General features: G+C 37.2%; 1 protein-coding gene across 1 annotated transcript in view; it reads right to left on the reverse strand.

The window, feature by feature from the left end:
* UGGT1 (UDP-glucose glycoprotein glucosyltransferase 1) overlaps positions 1 to 21,080 on the reverse strand; it is a 109,630-nt gene that overhangs the window by 74,185 nt on the left and 14,365 nt on the right. The window contains exons 5-15 of the mRNA XM_052657570.1: positions 19,465 to 19,577; positions 17,412 to 17,586; positions 15,982 to 16,078; positions 15,046 to 15,124; positions 12,839 to 12,939; positions 12,057 to 12,156; positions 10,734 to 10,794; positions 6,463 to 6,554; positions 5,135 to 5,285; positions 1,278 to 1,397; positions 119 to 204 (exon numbers count right to left, since the gene is read on the reverse strand). Coding sequence (XP_052513530.1) covers positions 119 to 204; positions 1,278 to 1,397; positions 5,135 to 5,285; positions 6,463 to 6,554; positions 10,734 to 10,794; positions 12,057 to 12,156; positions 12,839 to 12,939; positions 15,046 to 15,124; positions 15,982 to 16,078; positions 17,412 to 17,586; positions 19,465 to 19,577 — 1,175 coding nt within the window. The remainder of the gene's footprint in view (positions 1 to 118; positions 205 to 1,277; positions 1,398 to 5,134; positions 5,286 to 6,462; positions 6,555 to 10,733; positions 10,795 to 12,056; positions 12,157 to 12,838; positions 12,940 to 15,045; positions 15,125 to 15,981; positions 16,079 to 17,411; positions 17,587 to 19,464; positions 19,578 to 21,080) is intronic.

The raw sequence follows: 21,080 nt of genomic DNA on the forward strand, positions 1-21,080 counted from the left end.
GTTATTAATGATCCCCACAATTAATTATCCTAAAGTTCAGTAGTACCAGATTTGCATTTAAGAATGACAAACAAAACCTCAACTAAATGTTATATTATCAAATCAACAATGATGTTACCTTAGTGGTATATGATTACTGAGGAACATCTCAGCTGTGTTCATCAACTCTGCAGTGCTCTCGTGAGCAGGATCAACTATGAAAACCTATAGGAAGAGGGAAAGGAAAACATGAAATCACATTTAGTCAAATGTCACTGGGTCAGGAAAAATGCCTTAAGTCTTTTTATTGGGTTGGCTGTTTTCCTCCAGCTGCTTTTGAACCTTATAAAAAAGAAATTATACAAATAGTAGTTACCCTCCTTCTGTATTCAAAGAACATGGTACTCAAAGACTAAACGATTTTCTCATGATCTTATGCTAACATGAAAACTACATCCAGATACCTTACTCCTATCCTTCACTACTTAACAATACATATTTTATTAATTCTTCCACTTTAGAAAACAGAGATTAGCTTCTTGGATATTCATTTCAAAGGACAGAACCCAATTTTTAGACCACAATAATAGGTATCATGTATTAAGCTCTCATGATGTGCTTTAAAAAATAATAGCCATCACATTGAATCAAATAAAGTTCTCATTTAATAAATTATTTCATATGCCAAGAAAAAAAAAGACAAATTTGACTAGGAAAGGAAAAGAGGGGGTTTCGAAAGAGTGACGGAAGTGCAGAAGATCATTTCCCTGAAGAGTTCTCAGGAAGCCAGCCTTGGCCCTCACCTGCCCCGCCTCTTCAGGAGCTACATAAGGGAAGAGAAAGACATGGGACAGGGAAAGAGGCCAACTAAGAACCTCTATCTCTCTAAAGCAGTGGAATAAGGATAAAAAGTAGGAGCTGGCAAAGATTTATTTAAGAGAATAAACTGAACTATCAAATTTTAGGGACTAAGCTACTCAAGAAAAACGGTATATAATTTATCTTCTGAGTGAAAAAGGAAAACTACCTTACAACTCGACACAATCTAAACCCTCAGGTTAAAGATGAGAAGCATCCCTTACACACGGACATTTCATAGCCCTACGGATACATTTCCAAACCCTTTCAGTTTGAACACAGAGCTAGAAAAAGAACATGTTTAGTGGTGGTAGTGGGGGGCGGGAGCGAGGCAGAGAAGCAACTAGTAAAGGAGAGAAGTGAACTCTAGATGTGAGAGAAAAGGAAGAAGGCAAGGGAGAAACAGAGACCATGGCCCAGCCACAAGGAGCCCCACTTACCATGTTGTGCAGGTTCCTCCTGATCTGCCGGATGACTCCAGGAAAGGTGGGGCGAAGCAATTCTTGTAGACTAGAAGGCCATGAATTGTATCTGCTATCAACCTCCAGGTTGTTGATCCACTACAAAACAAAGAACACAACATGGTGTATATACTTTAGTTACCACCAGTGAAATTTGCAAAAATAACACTAAGACTTTATTTCAAGAATAATCACATAGGAAAAGACCATTTTCAAAAACAGATCAAGTAGAAAAATGAGTGACCAGTACTTCCCTCTGGGCCAGTGGTAATGTCCCCAATGCAGACAGCACAGGTTCGATCTCTGGTCCAGGAAGACCCCACACGCTGTGAGCCAACTAAGCCTATGTGCCACACTGCTGAAGCCCACAAGCCCACCGCCTGTGCCCTGCAACAAGAGAAGCCACTGCAAGGAGACGCCCACACACGGCCACTAGGAAGTAGCCCCTGGTCTCGATAGAAAGACCAGATGAAGCAAGGAAGACTCAGCACAGCCAAAAATAAACCAATAAATAATTTTATTTAAAGTGACTAAAACACAAGCCACAGAATATAAGGAGGTATTTGCAACTTACAAAATCAATAAAGGACTAGTGTCAAGAATATCTACAGAAATCTAACATATCAGTTTAAAAAGTCAAGGAACATACAAGAAATAGAAATGAGTCAAAAATATGAATAAGGAATTTATAGAGGAACTTTAAATGGGCAATTAACAGAAGGAAAGATACACAGCTTCACTAGTAATCCAAGAAATATAAACTAAGCACAATGTAATTTCATTCATATTGTCAATATCCAAGAATAGGCAAAAATATAGAACAATGGGCATTTTCATCCAATTCTGAAGTCTGGAACAGTCACATTGGAGAAAATGACCTACTAAAGATGAAACTTTTGTTACCATCCTACCACAAAGTACTGCAGCTCCAGGTATCTACCCCACAAGGCTACCCACTCTGGTATTTTGGCTTGGAGAGAGTCCATGGGGTCACAAGAAGTGGGACATGACTGAACAACTTTCACCTCACTTCACTTCAAAGATGAAACTTTTGCTACTATCCTACCACTAAGTACTGCAGCTCTAGGGATCTATCCCAAATATTAAATTCTCAAATGTACAAAGAGAGAGGTACAAAAGGGCCATAACAATACTGCTCAAAACAGTAAAAAATTAACTCAGCAGTGGCCACAGGACTGGAAAAGGTCAGTTTTCATTCCAATCCCAAAGAAAGGCAATGCAAAAGAATGCTCAAACTACCACACAATTGCACTCATCTCACACGCTAGTAAAGTAATGCTCAAAATTCTCCAGGCTTCCGCAATACATGAACTGTGAACTTCCTGATGTTCAAGCTGGTTTTAGAAAAGGCAGAGGAACCAGAGATCAAATTGCCAACATCCTCTGGATCATGGAAAAAGCAAGAGAGTTCCAGAAAAACCTCTATTTCTGCTTTATTGACTATGCCAAAGCCTTTGACTGTGTGGATCACAATAAACCGTGGAAAATTCTGAGAGAGATGGGAATACCATACCACCTGACCTGCCTCTTGAGAAATCTGTATGCAGGTCAGGAAGCAACAGTTAGAACTGGACATGGAACAACAGACAGGTTCCAAATAGGAAAAGGAGTACGTCAAGGCTGTATATTGTCACCCTGCTTATTTAACTTTTATGCAGAGTACATCATGAGAAACGCTAGGCTGGAAGAAGCACAAGCTGGAATCAAGATTGTCAGGAGAAATATCAATAACCTCAGATATGCAGATGACACCACCCTTATGGCAGAAAGTGAAGAGGAACTAAAAAGCCTCTTGATGAAAGTGAAAGAGGAGAGTGAAAAAGTTGGCTTAAAGCTCAACATTCAGAAAACGAAGATCATGGCATCTGGTCCCATCACTTCATGGGAAATAGATGGGGAAACAGTGTCAGACTTTATTTTTGGGGGCTCCAAAATCACTGCAGATGGTGACTGCAGCCATGAAATTAAAAGATGCTTACTCGTTGGAAGGAAAGTTATGACCAACCTAGATAGCATATTCAAAAGCAGAGACATTACTTTGCCAACAACGGTCTGTCTAGTCAAGGCTATGGTTTTTCCAGTGGTCATGTATGGATGTGCGAGTTGGACTGTGAAGAAAACTGAGCACCGAAGAATTGGTGCTTTTGAACTATGGTGTTGGAGAAGACTCCTGAGAGTGTCTTGGACTGCAAGGAGATCCAACCAGTCCATACTGAAGGATATCAGTCCTGGGTGTTCTCTGGAAGGACTGATGCTAAAGCTGAAACTCCAATACTTGGCCACCTCATGTGAAGAGTTGACTCATTGGCAAAGACTCTGATGCTGGGAGGGATTGGGGGCAGGAGGAGAAAGGGACAACAGAGGATGGAATGGCTGGATGGCATCACCGACTCGATGGACAACAGTTTGGGTAAACTCTGGGAGTTGGTGATGGACAGGGAGGCCTGGCGTGCTACAATTCATGGGGTCACAAAGAGTCAGACACAACTGAGTGACTGAACTGACTAAAATATTCATAAAAAATGAATGGATTAAATGGTACATAATATTTGTACAAAAGAGCAGGGTGGGAAAGTATGTGTATAATACTTTGTTCATGCATATAAAGAGTATTTCTGGAAGGATATACAATGAACTGATAAAGCCTATTGCTTCTAGGAAGAAAAACTGGACAGCTCAGTGAAGAGTTTTTTCAATACACACTCTTGTATGTCTTAAATTCCACATTGCTAATTTATAAAAGATATTTTTAAAAAATAAGAAAAATGTAAAACATGACATGATAAACTAGATCTTTATGTATCAAGCATATAAGTCTTGAAAAACTTGTTGAGTAACTCATTTTTTAAAAATTTGATGAAGGATACTGAGATATGGCATTTTTCAAAATTTTAAAAACATATGACAGGGAAGAAAATGATCAAATAAGTGACAGGAGGGATACATGCCCACTTCAAAAGATGAATTACCTGCAGGGAGGAGAGGGGTGGAACTAGGAAGAGATATAAAGAGGGCTTTGACTGAAACATCTTTTCTTCCAAGAAAACATGAAATGATTAAACTAACATTTAGTAAGTATGGCAATGGGTCCTATGATTGTTAATTATGTCAATATCTTTACTCAGTAATGAAAAAAATTCTACAGAAAAACGAATCACGTAACAGTGTTCATCAAGATAACAGTTATAACACCAAGTGAGAACTCAAGTAGGAAACATCTACATTCTGTATTACTCCCCTTTCCAAAAAATTTCCCTAAAATAAATGCAGGACAGACAGCAAGGAAAAGGGCCTGGAGAGCTAAAGGCGCGGGTACATCTCTACCGCTTGTGCCACTTTCACCACAACTACCCCAGGCAGCTCTAATCCCTCTAGTCTCTTGTATCTGAGGAGACAAAGGCCCAGAGACATCACACAGCAGATATTAATCTATATAAATCATTCAGTATAAAATGTCAAAGTCTTTTCTTAAAGAGGCTTGGTAGCTAAAATAACATTTTTAAACAAAATCACACAAGACTAGCATGCAACTAAAAAAACTAAACACTTTCCCAAGAGGTGCTCAGGTGATTCCTAAAGAGATATAAAATTCGAAAAATCACTGTCTTCACCACATTAAACCAAATGACTCAACTTTCTGGAGCATTTAAGAGCCTACTTTATTATATACACATATGCCATATAAGCAGTTGTTGCAAATCTTTGATGCCAGTGAAAGAGATGAAGGAATAACCTATCTTTCATAGAAGACAAATGTGAAATCCGTAATAAAATAACTGGCCAGATCACCCCCTGGACACTCACGGAATACCTACCGAAATAGCAGGGCTCCTGATATCTACAGCATAGTCGGCCTCAGAGGGCTGTATATTCAGTTTCAAGACATTATGCAGAGAAACGCCTTCTATTCCCAGTCTATGTAGACCCTCCATCACTCGAGCTTCATTCCTCAATATATCAAACAGACTGGGGGAAAAAAACAGTATTTAGGAGAAGGGGCCCTAAAAAAAATTTCTCACCATGAAAAAATTCATCAGTTCAAACTCAATGCCCCATCACAGTAGATGAGAAATCAAAAGAGGAGGTTCTTCCCTTGCTTCATTTTGTCCACGTATGCAGAACAGAGTGGGTAAGACTTGCTTCTTGGTTGATATTTATTTATACTTACCAATGTATACATTGTGTAGAGATTATACACACACAATTTGAGGATGAAATAATCCTAAATCTGGATTTTATACCGTATGTTTTAAAAACACTAAAGTAATCTCCCCGTGATATTTCTTATAACTGCACATGAATCTACAACTATCTGAAAATAATTTAGTAACACCAAAAAATACACTAAATAATATGTGTTTCAATATCAGTATCAATTCCCACAAGGCCCACATACATATGATCACAGAAAAAGGTCTGGAGGAATTCACACCCAACTTAAAAGATCTGCAGGGTAAGGAAGATTAAATAAGATGAAACGAAATGAAGACTTTACTGTTTAGTTCCTTTATCTCTGCATTATTGAAAAGTGTTTACAAAAAGCTAGTACACAGTTTGTAATAGTATGGGAAATTAAAGGTTTTTTTAATATAAAATAAAAACAAGAGCAGTCTTTTAATGTGTTCTTTACCAATTTTTTACTAGGTCTGAAAGCAGTATGTGGACATAAAAGCTTAATTAAATTAATGTGAAAAGTATCTTACTGTGGAAGCTGCTTCTTCTGAAGCATTAACCAACCACAGCTTCTGTTTTCACTATTATAAAGCCTTAGTGTCAACTATGTCACTTTTAATTTCAAAGATAAAATCAGAATTCCACTTGTCTTCCATACCCACCCCAAAATTCATGGGGACAATTTATAGAAATTTAATCCTAAACCACATTTTAACAAAAAGATAGCTATTCAAATGATAGACACTTGGACCTTAAATGTCCAAGGTATCAGATGTATGTTATGATAAAAAATGGCGAAGTATCATTCTGCCCATCCCAGCCAGAATATGGACTACCTAAATGCACTCACTGGGCTAGTAAGTCATCAGGTTTTGCAGCATGTCACATCAAGGAGGAACAACAGTCTGGACATATCACAAGGAGCCATACATTATTAAAACTTTTCAGAGTAAAAAATATTTATCCATACCTGAATATATCTTGTGTCTCTAAATCAATATGAAGTCCATTGATGAACAGTGCTGAATCTCCAGGCTGTAACCCTAAAGTTCCCTTGAAATACTGAAATATTAAAAATTGATTGAGGAGTAGGAAGAGAATGTTTAACAAAAATATCCACGTTTCTGGCTTTATGCACAAATATTGATAATGATCATTACACTGTTTCCTACAATGTTGGGGTAGGGAGGGTATTCAATAAGCCAAGTGCTGAGATTTACTCTTCTGCTACCCTTGCCTGTCTGTGATGCTAGTCAAGGTTGAGCCAGCAGTCACTAACAGCTGGCCTTCTGGATGAAGTCCAAGGATCTGATCCAAAAGGGTTTCAAAACCCTATACCTCCCTTACACCTCCAAACTAAGGCATATCAAGAAACTGAGTCGCTGAGCTAAGGGCAGCACCTATATGCACCCAAGCTCTCTAAGGCCTGGCCTTTAGGGGGCCCTCCAACTGATGCTCACAGTCATGGTGGGACACACATGACTGCACAGCCCCTGCAGCCTTCAGAACTGCCTAACCCACCAGAAACACTGCTTTGATGCCATATCATAGCTTCTATTGACTTCTATCCTTTCCACTCAATTCTTCCTCTCCAAGGAAATTGGAACTGTTAATCATATATTAGACAGCACACAATAAGAGAAGGAAAGAAACAAATCAGATGCTAGGGACAGAACTTAGATCCCTAAGCTCTCCCAGGGCTGGGAGTGAGCAGCAGGGACCGCTGAGTTCCCTTCATGACTCCACTCAGTGGACCAAGAGAAATGAATTCTAAGATCTATCTAGCACTGTGTGGGAAAAACATAAAACAAAACAATGCCAAAGCCACAGCTTTTGCTTCTTTGCCCTGAGAAGATAAATGATAAGCAAGCGAAGGGTAGATAATAGAAACCTGCATCAATGAGAATCAGAAATTTTTACATGGGAAAGAAAAACTCCACATCTGCTCACTCCAAGGCTGTGAACACAGCACCCTACTGACTGGGATCTATGAGAAATGAAACACAACTGAGGGTGGGGATCCCATGCTAAAAACAGGTGACCGAGTGGAAGTTATCAAATGCTCTGTTCTATTGGGCTTCAACAACCCTGCCAGGCAGAAGATGAGAAGATCCTTTTCTGGAGACTACACAGCTTAAGACGAAAAGTTTAAAGATCTGTCACTGGAGTGCCCTAAGAAATGGCCATATCACCTTAGCCTACAGTCACAGAGGCGCATTCTTAGGGCTTTCAATCAGTTTTTTACTGTCTTGCTCTCCAATACAAGTATTTAGTGAGAGATCACCAGGTATCTCAGGAAAGCCTCCAACATTTAAGACAAGAGGCCAAGACAAAAAGAAAGGCAACTTAAAAGCAAACAGGCTATGAAAAGAGAAGAAAACACACACATGAACCACTGACATCTTCAGAAAAGTAACACCATAGAAACAAGAACCCAGTAAAAATAACCCTTGTAAATTAAAAATTTGACAACTAAAGAAAAGAATCTCAACAAATGGTCTGAAAATCCATCCCAGAAAGTTTAAAAATAAAAGACAAAAGAACTAGGAAACAAGAAATAAAAGATTTTTAATTAGGTCAAACAAGTCAAGAAGGTATAACATCTTAAGAGCAAACAGGAGTTCTAGAAAAACAGAAAAGAGAAACCAAAAAGACCAAATGCAGAGAAATAAGTCCAGAAAATTTCCCAAAACTAAAGGAAATGATTTTCCAGATGTAAAGGGTCCACCAACCACTAAAAAGTACAAAGACTTTTTTAAAAGGCATTGTTGTTGTCCTTCAGTTGCTAACCCGTGTCCGACTCTTTGCACCTCCATGGACTGCAGCACATTAGGCTCCTCCATGCTCTACGACTTCACAGAGTTTGCTCAGAATAATGTTCATTGAGTCAGTGATGTCATCTAACCATCTCATCTTCTGCCACCCTCTTCTCCTTTAGACTTCAATCTTTCCCAGAATCAGGGTCTTTTCCAAAGTTCTTCACATTAGGGGGCCAAAGTACTGGAGCTTCAACTTTACCATCAGTCCTTCCAATGAATATTCAAGGTTAATTTCCTTTAGGATGGGCTGGTTTGATCTCCTTTCTGTCCAAGGGACTCTCAAGAGGCTTCTCCAGCACCACAGTTCCAAAGCATCAATTCTTCAGCACTCAGCCTTCTTTATGGTCCAACTCTCACATCTGTACACGACTACTGGAAAAACCATAGCCTTGACTATACTGACCCTTGTTGGCAAAGTGATGTCTCTGCTTTTTAATATGCTGTCTACGTTTGTTATAGCTTTCCTTCCAAGGAATAAGCATCTTTTAATTTCATGCCTGCAATCACCGTCCACAGTGACTTTGGAGCCCAAGAAAATAAAATCTGTCACTGTTCCAGTTTTCCCCCTTCTATTTGCCATGAAGTGATGGGACTTGACGCCATGACCTTAGATTTTTGAATGCTGAGTTTCAAGCCAGCTTTTTCACTCTCCTCTTTCACCCTTTTCATGGGGCTCTTTAGTTTCTCTTCACTTTCTTCCATCAGACTGGCACCATCTGCCTATCTGAGGATGTTGATATTTCAACCAGTAATCTTAACTCCCAGCTTGGGATTCATCCAGCCCAGCATTTCCCATGATGTACTCTGCATACAACTTAAATAAGCAGGGTGACAATATGTACTCCTTTCCCAATTTTGAACCAGTCAGTTGTTGCACACCTGGTTCTGTTGCTTCTTGACCTGCATACAGGTTTCTCAGGAGACAGGTAAGGTGACCTCATATTCTCATCTCTCTAAGAACTTTCCAGTTTTTTTGTGACCTACACAGTCAAAGGCTTTAATGCAGCCAAAGAAGCAGATGTTTTTCTGGAATTCCTCTGCTTTCTCCATGATCAAACAATGTTAGCAAATTGATCTCTTCTTCCTCTGCCTTTTCTAAACCCAGTGTGTACATCTGAAAGTTATCAATTCATGTACTGCTGAAGCCTAGCTTGAAGGATTTTGATCATAACCTTGCTAGCATGTGAAATGAGTGCAACTTTATGACAGTTTAAACATTTTTTGGCATTGCCTTTCTTGGCATTATCACTGTGAAATTTCAGATTACTAGGGTCAAAGAAAAGATCCTATGATTCAAAAAAAAAAAAAACACAACAGCATATAAAGGCTTCAGATGTCTCAAAAGCCATAATGGAAACCAAAATTCCAAAGACCAATGCCTTCAAAGTTCTAAATAACTTCCAACCTAGAATTCTATACCCAGCCAAGCTACTGATAAAATCAGAAACAGAAGGGACTTCCCTGACGGTCCAGTGGTGAAGACTCTGCTCTTTCATTGCAGGCGGTGCAAGTTCAATCCCTTGTCAGGGTACTGAGATCCATGCAACACAGCATGGCCAAAAAAAAAAAAAAAAGGAAAACTGATTTCCTAGAATTTACCTCACACACAATCCTTCTCATGAAGAATGATTTGCTACACCAAAATAAGGGAATAACCCAAAATCACAGAAGACATGGAATCCAAGAGATAGGAGATTCAACAAAAGAGGTTAAAGGAAGGTCCCAGGATAACTGATATGTACTAGACATAAAGAGAGGAAGACATGGCAACCCACTCCAGTATTCTTGCTTGAAGAATCCCCATGGAGAGAGGAGCCTGGTGGGCTAGAATCAATGGAGTCGCAAAGAATCGAGCATTACTGAGCGACTAAGCACAGCACAACACTAGACACAAAGAACAACCAGTCCACAGTAAAGCAGATCAAAATTGATTTAATCAAGACAAAACTAAAGGGATAGTAGAGATACGGGGACAGTGCCAATATGAAGTATTGGTAGACAGTGGGAGGAGAGGGAGCGCAGTGAAAGAAAGTTAAACCTCACCATTGTAACAGAAGCCAATATATGAGGCTGGAAAATGAGAAAGTACCAGTTTAGGCTTGCTAGAATCCAGAGATAAATATCAAAAGAAATCAGGAGTTGAAACCAGATGCTTCTGGGAAGGGGGATACATAGGGAGTGGGACATGATAGGGGGGATGTTATTTTTCTAAAGAAACTGATAACATTATTTGAGTTATATGCATATTCAACTGTGATTAAAAATGGAAAGTATAAAAAAGATTCCAGAAATGAATCAAAATACCATTATCTTTAATATAAGAAGAGTAAAACCATTAAATGTCACTGATTTAACTCACATTTGTGCACCTTTAAAGATATAATACAAAATAGAAAGGTTACTATTTTCCATTGGTTAGTACCTTCTGATTCTCTTCTACTTCAGCTCTAAGTTCTGAACTCACAGCTGTTTTTGTTATTGCTCTAAGGAAAGAAAAATATTATCAGTGATTGGTTTAGTATTTGATATACATGACTTCAATTTCCCTATATGAAACAACACATGGTTCAATAAATTACAAAAAAAACTAAATGGAAAAAACTCTAAACCTTAACAATTGATAAAATAAATTTCTCCTCTCAGATGTGTATATTTGTTCATTATCATAAGCTATAAAACCAAGGAAAATAATAGTAATAGCTAATTTTAATGGAAGTGCAGTTATTTCCAGGAACTTAGTTAAATATATGCAACTCTATTCCTATACATCATCTCTACAGCTCATAGAATAAAAGGATAATGTTAAATAAGTTAAGGCTACAGACTGCTCAACCCTTTTAAACATATGTATGTCTTCAACAGGGCTTCCCAGATGCCACTAGTAGTAAAGAACCCACCTGCTAATACAGGATACATAAGAGATCGGGTTTGATCCCTTGGAGGGCATGGCAACCCACTCCAGTATTCTTGCCTGGAGAATCCCCATGGACAGAGAAGCCTGGTGGGCTATAGTCCACAAGGTCACAAAGAATCAGACACAACTGAAGTGACTTCACACGCATATATCAACAGCACACATGACTAAATAAGGATGTACTACATTATTTTTAAGTCCTGTCTAAGTGTTTTCCAAGACTAACCAAGTAAACAAATTTATTTACAAAAGCATCTCAGTTAAAACACCTCATTCAATTACTCAAGTAAAGGACTGACAATCATTTAAAGTTTCTAAAAATGTGGCTTTTAAACAAGTTTGCCTCATATTTATGAGAAGTAGAGGACCTTTATAGAACTGAAAGCAATGCAGAAAAGCTGCATTCAAAACCTTAATCAGTCACTATGAACAAATCAGCCTCTATAATTCATTTCCTTCATCAAGATTGATTAAGACGATATATATGGAACTGTTTAGGAAGAAAAGCACTAGAGTCCACACCAGACCCTAGATTTAACGTCTGCATATGTTAAATTTTGTTAACTCATCTAATCCTGAAAGGCAGGTACTGTTATTTCTGTTTTATTGCTGAGGAATGTGAGTATTTGCAAAGTTACTCTCTTCAACCACACAATGCAAGGGTGCCTTCTTGAAAAGAGGGTACCATTAGTGGTACAGCACTGGTAGCAACAGAACTTTAGTTTTCTAGGCATTTTCATATTTTAGTGGCTTCAACATGGCGTAAGCATGCACATAATCAGACACATGTTAAAAAGAAGACTGTCTCAAAACTGTATTACTCTGTGTTACCTGGCTTTGGTGGGAAAGTTTTGACTGAGATCCTTCATAATCACGAGAGCTAACTCAATAGGTGCAGCCAAGATCCGTGCAGCAGTCTGAAAACTTAGATCTGCAACAACGTCAAACAGAAGTTGAAGTGTATTAATCTAACACAATGAGAAATGAGAAATAGGAAAAAACATTTATTTCCCATTATTTTCTTGGTAATTAAGAATACCTTAGAATGCCACCATTTCAGAGCGTGTCCAGGTTTTACTCAATTCATAGGCCCCTAAAGTGTTTACTGTAGCTGTTTCTCAATCTGCCTGCATAAACACTAGGGTACATACCAACACATTTAGCACAGGATTAATCCATCCCAAATCCTTTTCCGTCTTCTGAATTTACAATATATCACAAAGTATAGCAAAAGATTTTAGTAAATTATCTTGGGAAAAAAACTTTGATATATAGTTCTTTGGACCAGAAGAGCACATCCTGCCATACTGAGATGACTTTAGCATCCAACTGTTTAATAAATGTGTACATGTAGAAACACAAAGATTCTGACAAGCTTGTTTCTAGTTTTACAAACTAACACATCTGGTCAAAGAGAGAAAGATCTGGTACTCTTCTATAAATATATATTATTCTGCTAAGTGTTACCTGTCTACAAAAGGACTTCCTTCCATTTCTGATAAATCACCATAAATCACATGACCCTTAAAATCTGTGAATAAATACAAACAAATACAAATTCTAACTTTCTTAACACCGTAAAATTTAGAACGATTCTTCTACATTTTTATTACCTTGCAACTGCCAGACTTTTAAAGGTGCCATTTCATTGGTGCTCTCAACGAGATGCTTTCTGAGTTCTTTCAACTGTCCCTTCAGGTCAGGGTGCAGGTCTCTGAAAGAAACACAAAATCAATTCCTTTCATGTGTCTTTTCTTTCCCAAAGCATTTAAAAGTTGACCTCAAATTTATCTTCATGACTTTTCCCTCTATATAATAGAAAAAATCCTACAATACAGGAAAAATATTAAAGTATAACTACTTTTCTTTAAAAAAATTAATAAGTTCATTTAAAAACTAACACATTTTAAAAATGCATCACTACATATTGATTCTCTCTTTGAGGGGATGGAGAGGAGTGGGACTGAGAGTAGGGAACAGAGAGGACCTCAACTCTATTCATTGTGTTTTACTCAACTTGTTTCTTCTTTTCTTGCTTTAAGGAAAAGAAGGCATTGTGTTGAAGGGAAAAAAACTCAATTCACAGTTTTTTCATACAGAAAAGCAAGTATGATAGCAACAATCAATTTTGAGTGGTATGTAGGTATATTATTCTCTTTTCCCTGAATCTTTTTAATTTCTCAAAATAAAACTGCAAATATCTTGCTGCCAGTCCCAAAATGAATTTCTTTCAATACCTGCCCATAAATCCTTTACTCACGTGAATATAATTCAAGCTATCCAAAATAACTGGATTTTGCTTAGTTTTATCTCAAAATGTAGTGCATTCTATTTAAAGTTAGTAAAACAAGTTTTCAGAGGCAGAGATCCATCATTTAGATCAGAAGCACAGATGCAATAGACTAATTGTTTTTAAATATTCTAACTCAAAACTTCTTAAATGCCAAAAGTAAAACATTTACTCAGATCACTCACCATCCAACCAATACATTCGAGTTATTACAAACCTTTCTTCATGATAAAAGTGTCTTGCTGCTGCTGCTGCTAAGTCGCTTTAGTCGTGTCCAACTCTGTGCAACCCCAGAGACGGCAGCCCACCAGGCTCCCCTGTCTCTGGGATTCTCCAGGCAAGAACACTGGAGTGGGTTGCCATTTCCTTCTCCAAAAGTGTCTTAAAATGGGTCAATTACTTTAAATAGCTAAATAACTATTCTGAATGTCCATGAAGGAAAATGTCTTCAATATTCTACACAATACCTTTGTGCTGTAAATACATGAAATCATAATGCTATCCAAAAAACAAACATAAAACGTGAATATGAAAAGGAATTATGGAAATCTAGATGCGGTAAGAATGGAACCTGACTGCATATTAATGAGGCCATAATTGGTGTTCAACACAAAGAAATGTACATATGCACAGGATGAACTCAGTATGCGCAGTCACTCAACACAAAATCATCTCAGCTAAACTTTAGTTACATCATTTTACTCAACCAAATGTTAAAGCTAAAGTATATGAAACTACACCTACAAATACAATTTCTATTTTTTAAAAAAGCACACCATAGATGTCCTAATTAAGATTTCCCTGAGCCCTGAGCAAAATTCAGGGCTCAGAACAACGAGAAGACATATCAGAAATAGCTGCAACATTTAAAATAAGAGCTAAGAAGATTTTTCAGGTAAAAAATTCCAAGATGCTTTCATAAAACAGTTAATGAAATTTTCTTCAAAAAGCCATTTTCTATCTTATTTCATATAAAGCAAATTGCAATAAAATGTATTTCAATGGAGCATATAAAATCCTCCATACCTATTATAACTCTTTTGCAATTTTTTAAGCTATGCTGAGCATAAGTAAATAGCTATAAATACAACATTATAAATCAATTATACTTCAATAATTTTTTTTTAAAGAGACAAAAAACAAGCAAAAAAAAAATAGCTAAAACCTCTTTAAGTTAAAATACACTTGATTTTCTCAGGAAAAGATTACATAAAATTATTAGATTTCTCCTACTATGTGAATCAAAAAGTGGAATGTAACTTTAATGGCATCAACTACAAGGTCCAAAAAGGGAAATCAACTTAAGCCATAAGCAGGCAGTCATAGTATCATGTAAGAATAATGTGCTTCAGAATTACTAAAAATCATAAACATACTAGAAGCTAAATGGTCATCTTCTCATATCAGATTACATATGTAAAGTACTCTTGAGAAACAGGAGATATAGTAATGAGAAAGATGATACTTACAATGCTAAGAAGCCTAAAGAGTTAAAGAGAGTAAAACCCTCTCCCAAAAGAAAATACACACCTTAACTTTCCAAAGAGAAATCCTTGAACTTCATCAATAGGATCACTTTCACCAATCACTGTGGCGTTAACTTCAGTTCCTACAAAAGCACAGCAATTACATGTCTAATCATTCAGAATATAAAAATATTAACTTCATAAAATTTGAAAAATATAAGGAAACATTTTAAAATACTTGAAACTATAATAGCATTTATAAATGTGTTTTTGATATATCCTGTGTTCCTGGATAAAGTAAGAATGTATTTTTTCTTGAACTTTGGAAATTTTTACATTTAAATACTTCAAAATTAAGAATAACAGGTATTTCAATATCAAAATTCTGAGGAATTTGTAACTAGGCAACTTAATCCTAGATATAATTATTGAGAACAAAATGATGAAATACTAGGCTACCTTCCACGTACCAAAATCAATCATTTTTACCTTTAAAATAAAGCAAAAGACATAAAAAGAGTACACATAAACCTTGTTGAAATTCAAAACCCTAGCATATTACAACAAGAAGTATCCATAATAAACTGTTCCAAGTCAGAAAATGACAACAACAACAACAAAATTAAACTGTTAATTACATAATAGTTTAAGATTTCATATTGGATCACAAGTTAATTACTATTTGTGAATTACTTATTATCAATAACAGTAGCTACTACTTACTGAACTTCATTGTACAAAAACCTTTGTAAAATTTTTTTATCTACACATCTTATTTTCTCCTCACAAATACTTTAAGAGGCATATATCATTAACCACGTTCTACAGAGTAAAAAATTAGGACCTACATAATTTGTCACCCAACTCAAATATAACAGAACCAAGATTTAAACACAGCTTCATCATTCTCCTAAATCTATTCTTTTTCATTAAAGAAAAAAATTCCCCTTTAACTTGTCGTATCTAAAGAAAACGCGTTGGTCTTAATTTACAAATTCACCTTTCACCTGAGTATCATCCTTGGCCTTGTACTCGGTGCTCTTAATGGCCAGCTCCACACCATAGCCAGAGAGGTAAACAGGCTCCTTCCTGGGGTTCTGCAGACAGAGCAAGCATTCCATCACCACCGAGCTCTCATGCCATCATGACCACCTAGCTCTTAATGCACCATGGCATACAGAGTGCAGCCACATTAATGTCATGCAGTCATCACCTAGGATTAGGCACTCATGATACGCTTGAACTTCTATGGAAATCCTTAGATTGTGGATCCTGCCACAAGTGTGAGAACCGAAATTCCAAGGAAGAAACTAAACTGGATGAAGGCATAGTGGAAAGCATAATGGTCACCAAACCATATGAAGAAATGGAGAAAATAAAAAAGAAGTTCTGGACCTACACAGGGTTGAAAACTGGTAAGGTTACAAACCTTGAATTGCTTTGTTGAGACCATATGTGTAAACGTGTGTGTTTGTGTGTATACATTTTTTTACTGAATTTACATGTCTTCAGGTAGGGTTTGGGCTGACCAAATGTCACAGGCTTACCATCATCCTGAATGAGGATGGCCCAGCAATAGGGCATAGTGGGACAGGGTCAAAAACTGGATACTGACAAATCTGCTTCTGCTCATGTAAGTTTTAATTTTTTTATTCCGCATGGACTTAACAGTATTTACTGAGCTCAATATGACAAAGAGACTTTAAAGGCTAACGATCATTACATATAAATATTTTAAATGCTAAATGCTACACAAAGTTTGAAAACCTTAATTTCAAACCAATTCTGCTAGATTTTATCTCTTTAGACATTCTCCTCCTTCTATCAAATGAAAAATTCCAAAAAGGAGGGGAAAAAAAAGGGTTTAGAAAGGTACTGAATTCAAGAATCAGTTTCATAGTATGATGCCCATATTAAATGTGGATGAAATTAAATATAATTTACATGATCCATTTTGAAATAAAACGTAACTTTTATACTGGTGTTAATTGCTAAGTCATGTCTGACTCTTTGTGACCCCGTGGACTGTAGCCCACCAGGCTTCTCTGCCCACAGGATTTCCCAGGCAAGAATACTGGAGTGGGTTGCCATTTCCTTCTCCAGGGGATTTTCCTGATCCAGGGATCAAACCTGCATCTCCTGCTTGGCAAACAGATTTTTCGCCACTGAGCCACCTGGGAAGCTATTTTTAAAGCATAATTTTATTTAAAAATTTTAAAGAATAACTTTATATAGTCATTTTTAAAGCATAATTGTTTACATTTCTTCAGTAAGGCAAGCAAAGTATAAATAACAGATTTGATGAAAGTACCACAGTTTCCAAAGAAGTAGTTCAAGTCATTTTATAAAGGGGGAAATTATTAGCTTAAGGGCTAAGGTTGTCATGGGCAAATTAACATTTAAAACAGTATAAAATAAGTCAATACTTACTGATAAATAATGTCTGAATATGTAATTTATTTTGCCTGCATTGCTTTTTGAAATAAGTTGTCGGTGGAAATTATAAAACTCCTCAGAGCCAATCTCAGAGTAGAAAATAACCACTGAGCTTTCAGGATTAGATGAGGGGTATCTGTGATCTCCTTTGAACAATAAAGGTTTTGGTCTGAAAATAAATATTAAAAGCTTAAGACTGTTAACTTTAAAAAAGTTTTTAAATGTTAAAAACAGTACAAAATGAAGCTACAGCAATGATAATTTCAGATTATAAGCATCTTAATAGAAAATTGAGTATCACAATCTTAAATAGCTTTTAGTTAGTAAGAATGGTTCAGATATAAGTCTTATTGGTCCATAATTAAAAATAACAAATGTAAATTATATAAATTATAAAATGTAGACTTTGACTAGAAATTGTTATCAATTCCTAAAGAAGTAGGGGAGCCTGGAAACAAATACATATCCAGACCTCATAGTACTAAAACTTTAGTAAATTATTCTACTATATAAATAGAATATAATTATCTTTTTATCTGCAAACCTAAGTGTGAGTAATGCAAAACAGTGGGGATGATTTTAAGCATATAATTGCCCAATCACAGCATCTCCCTTCTCTATTGGTTTTACCATTATGATCATCCTACTACTGGATCTGACATTCATTTAGGTTTTCGTCATAAATTCTGAAACTACCCCCCTCAAGAAAACTCCTTTAAGAATGGCATCAGGTATTAACAGATCATAACGCACAGATGTTATGACCTACCAGCCCCTCTCAAGGAAGTACACCTACATGTACTAAGTGGAAGATGCCTCTTGTAAAAATAAACCCACCTACCTGCATAAACATATAACCACAGAAAAAAGTATAAGAGGATATATGCCAATGCATTAAAAAGTTACCACACCTCAGAAGAGGAAACATTATCACTCTTTTCTTTATAAAGGTCTGCATTATTGTAACAAATGAAACAAAGAATTTTTCAAGTCGGTCAACTTGTTTTCCCCAGTGAACAGCACTTTGCCATGCAGCCAATTTCAAAAGTCCACACCTCCCCACTGAGATGGCTGAATGCTGCCCACTGCACTTCTGGTTATCACCCTGAGGAAAAAGCACTCGTATCATTTGGTGGGCACAGGACAGATGCTGAGTAGGTAATCTCACTAAAGAAGAATTTCCTCACCTAAAACACCCTTGGCACTTCTGGCACAGAGCAACCTCAAAGAGAGAGGTTGCTATTATCCCATTTACAAAAGTATGAGAGGATATACAGAGGGGTTACTGCCCTAGCCAGACAGCAAGAAGGACCTATTATTTGTCCATCACAGGAAACCTACCTTCAAGTAAAAAAGTCAGCCATTACCAACTTAATATTCAAATTAAGCTTGCAATCATCTTAAATAATCTCCTTTTTCTGAAAGTAATACTATCCTTAAAGTTCATTACCATTATTATCATTACTCCAGGCACTGGTTTTAATACACAGAATATTCTTTACTAAGCTGATGAAAAAGCCTATGTAACCTCTCTGATATAGTCATTACAATGGCACCCCACTCCAGTACTCTTGCCTGGAGAGTCCCATGGACGGAGGAGCCTGGTGGGCTGCAGTCCATGGGGTCGCCAAGAGTCGGACACGACTGAGCGACTTCACTTTCACTTTTCACTTTCATGCATTGGAGAAGGAAATGGCAACCCACTCCAGTGTTCTTGCCTGGAGAATCCCAGGGACGGGGGAGCCCGGTGGGCTGCGGTCTATGGGGTCGCACAGACTCGGACACGACTGAAATGACTTAGCAGCAGCAGCAAACAACAGTAAGTACTCTTATTATCTCTATTTCGAAACAAGATGAGGAGAGAAAGGTTATATAATTTGCTTAAGTAGGCAAAACTATTTTAAGTGATGGAGTTGGGATTTAAATCTAGTCAGTCTGGTTCCAGAATCCATATTCTAAACCACTATATTTACGAACTACAAAACCCAGGAGAAAAATCAGAAGAAAGCACAATGAATGCATGACTCTTAAATAAACACAAATGTACCTTTCAGAAGCTGTTAGTAGAAGAGTCTCAAGGGTATCAAAATCACAAGTCTTCTTTCCATGCACTGAAAAAAATGAATTACATCCTTCTGGTGGCGGTTCATCAGCTGCTATCTGTCATTTAAGATACAAGACATTTTTAAAAATAATTTCTAACCAAAGACAAGATAAAAAATAAATATTCTAAATAGGTAATAAAATAATAATAAGACATCAGTGGAAACAAAGGCAACATCTACTGAACATTTATTACGTGACAGGAGTAAGAGCTCTATGCTTCCTACTTTCCTTATTATACTAGTTCACCTAGCTCCTCCCAATATCACTCCACGAAGTAGGTGTTATTGTTATTCTGAACAAAGAACTTTAAAAATCTATCTTAGAAGACATCAAAAGCTATCCAGGGAATAGAATATGTACCTTGCAGAAAACTAAGCTTACAAATGTCAGCTGTAGGTGTCAAAGTGTAACAACGCAGTCTTCAGTCTAATATGCAGATTAATGCAAAGCCCCTCCCTGAAACAGGAAGAATGACACTGCATCTAAAAAGCCAACAGAACCGAAAAAAGAATATATATGGAAAGGCAAAAATCACCCAAGGAGCACAGTAAGATATTTAAAAGAAAGGTTGAATGAGTTACGGGGTATGTTCAGAGGAAAATGCACTACCGCCAAGGCACAACAACACAAGTCCACCCACAACCTTAATGAGATGCACCCCGAGATGCAAGAGTGTAGAGAAATGGGAGAAAGAGAGGACGTGATGACAAGCACTGCTGTTTGCACTGATGTCATTTACGTAACGTATTCTTAGTGAATGTTCTTTTCTATGGCTGGAATACAAATAACTAAGAAAAGAGGGGAAGAAATGGAAAGCTTGCTATGAAAAATGAACATTAAAACTTTTCATTACATTCTTTGTCTTTTTTTAAGTTATTACAAAACTTCCAAACTTCTACTTGTAAAAAGAAAGAATAGTACAATAAACTCCCATGTACCCATGATGAGTATTTCAGTAATTATCAATTTATGGCCAAATCTTATTTCCTCCACTTTCCTACCACACTTTATTGGATCATTTTGATATGCACTCCAAATAACATTTCATGCATGTTTCAGTTATCTCTCAGTAAAACACAAAAATTATTCATTTAGTTTTTTTGGCCACACCACGTGGCTTGCACAATCTCAGTTTCACTTAACAGAGATTAAACCTGGGCCATGGCAGTGAAAGCCCAAAAACATAACCTCTAGACCATCAAGGAACTCCCAAAACACAGAGATTTCTTTTAAAAACATACCACCATTATCACTTTTAACAAGTAATTTCTCTGGTGGTCCAGTGGTTAGGAATCTGCCTTGCAATGCAAAGGACACCAGTTCAATCCCTGGTCCAGGACAATCCCACAGGCCACGGAGCAACTAAGCCCAGGTACCACAACTACTCATCCATTGCTCCAGAGCCCGTGAGCCACAGCTACCTTAGCCCACGCACCCTAGAGGCCGCGCTCCACAAAAGAGGCCACTGTAGTGAGAAGCCCTTGCACCGCAACTAACAGCAGCCCCTGCTCGCCACTAGAGAAAGCCCTCATGCAGCAAGGAAGACCCACCTCAGCC

This window comes from Budorcas taxicolor, chromosome 2 (genome assembly GCF_023091745.1).
Source record: "Budorcas taxicolor isolate Tak-1 chromosome 2, Takin1.1, whole genome shotgun sequence".
Lineage (NCBI taxonomy): Eukaryota > Metazoa > Chordata > Mammalia > Artiodactyla > Bovidae > Budorcas > Budorcas taxicolor.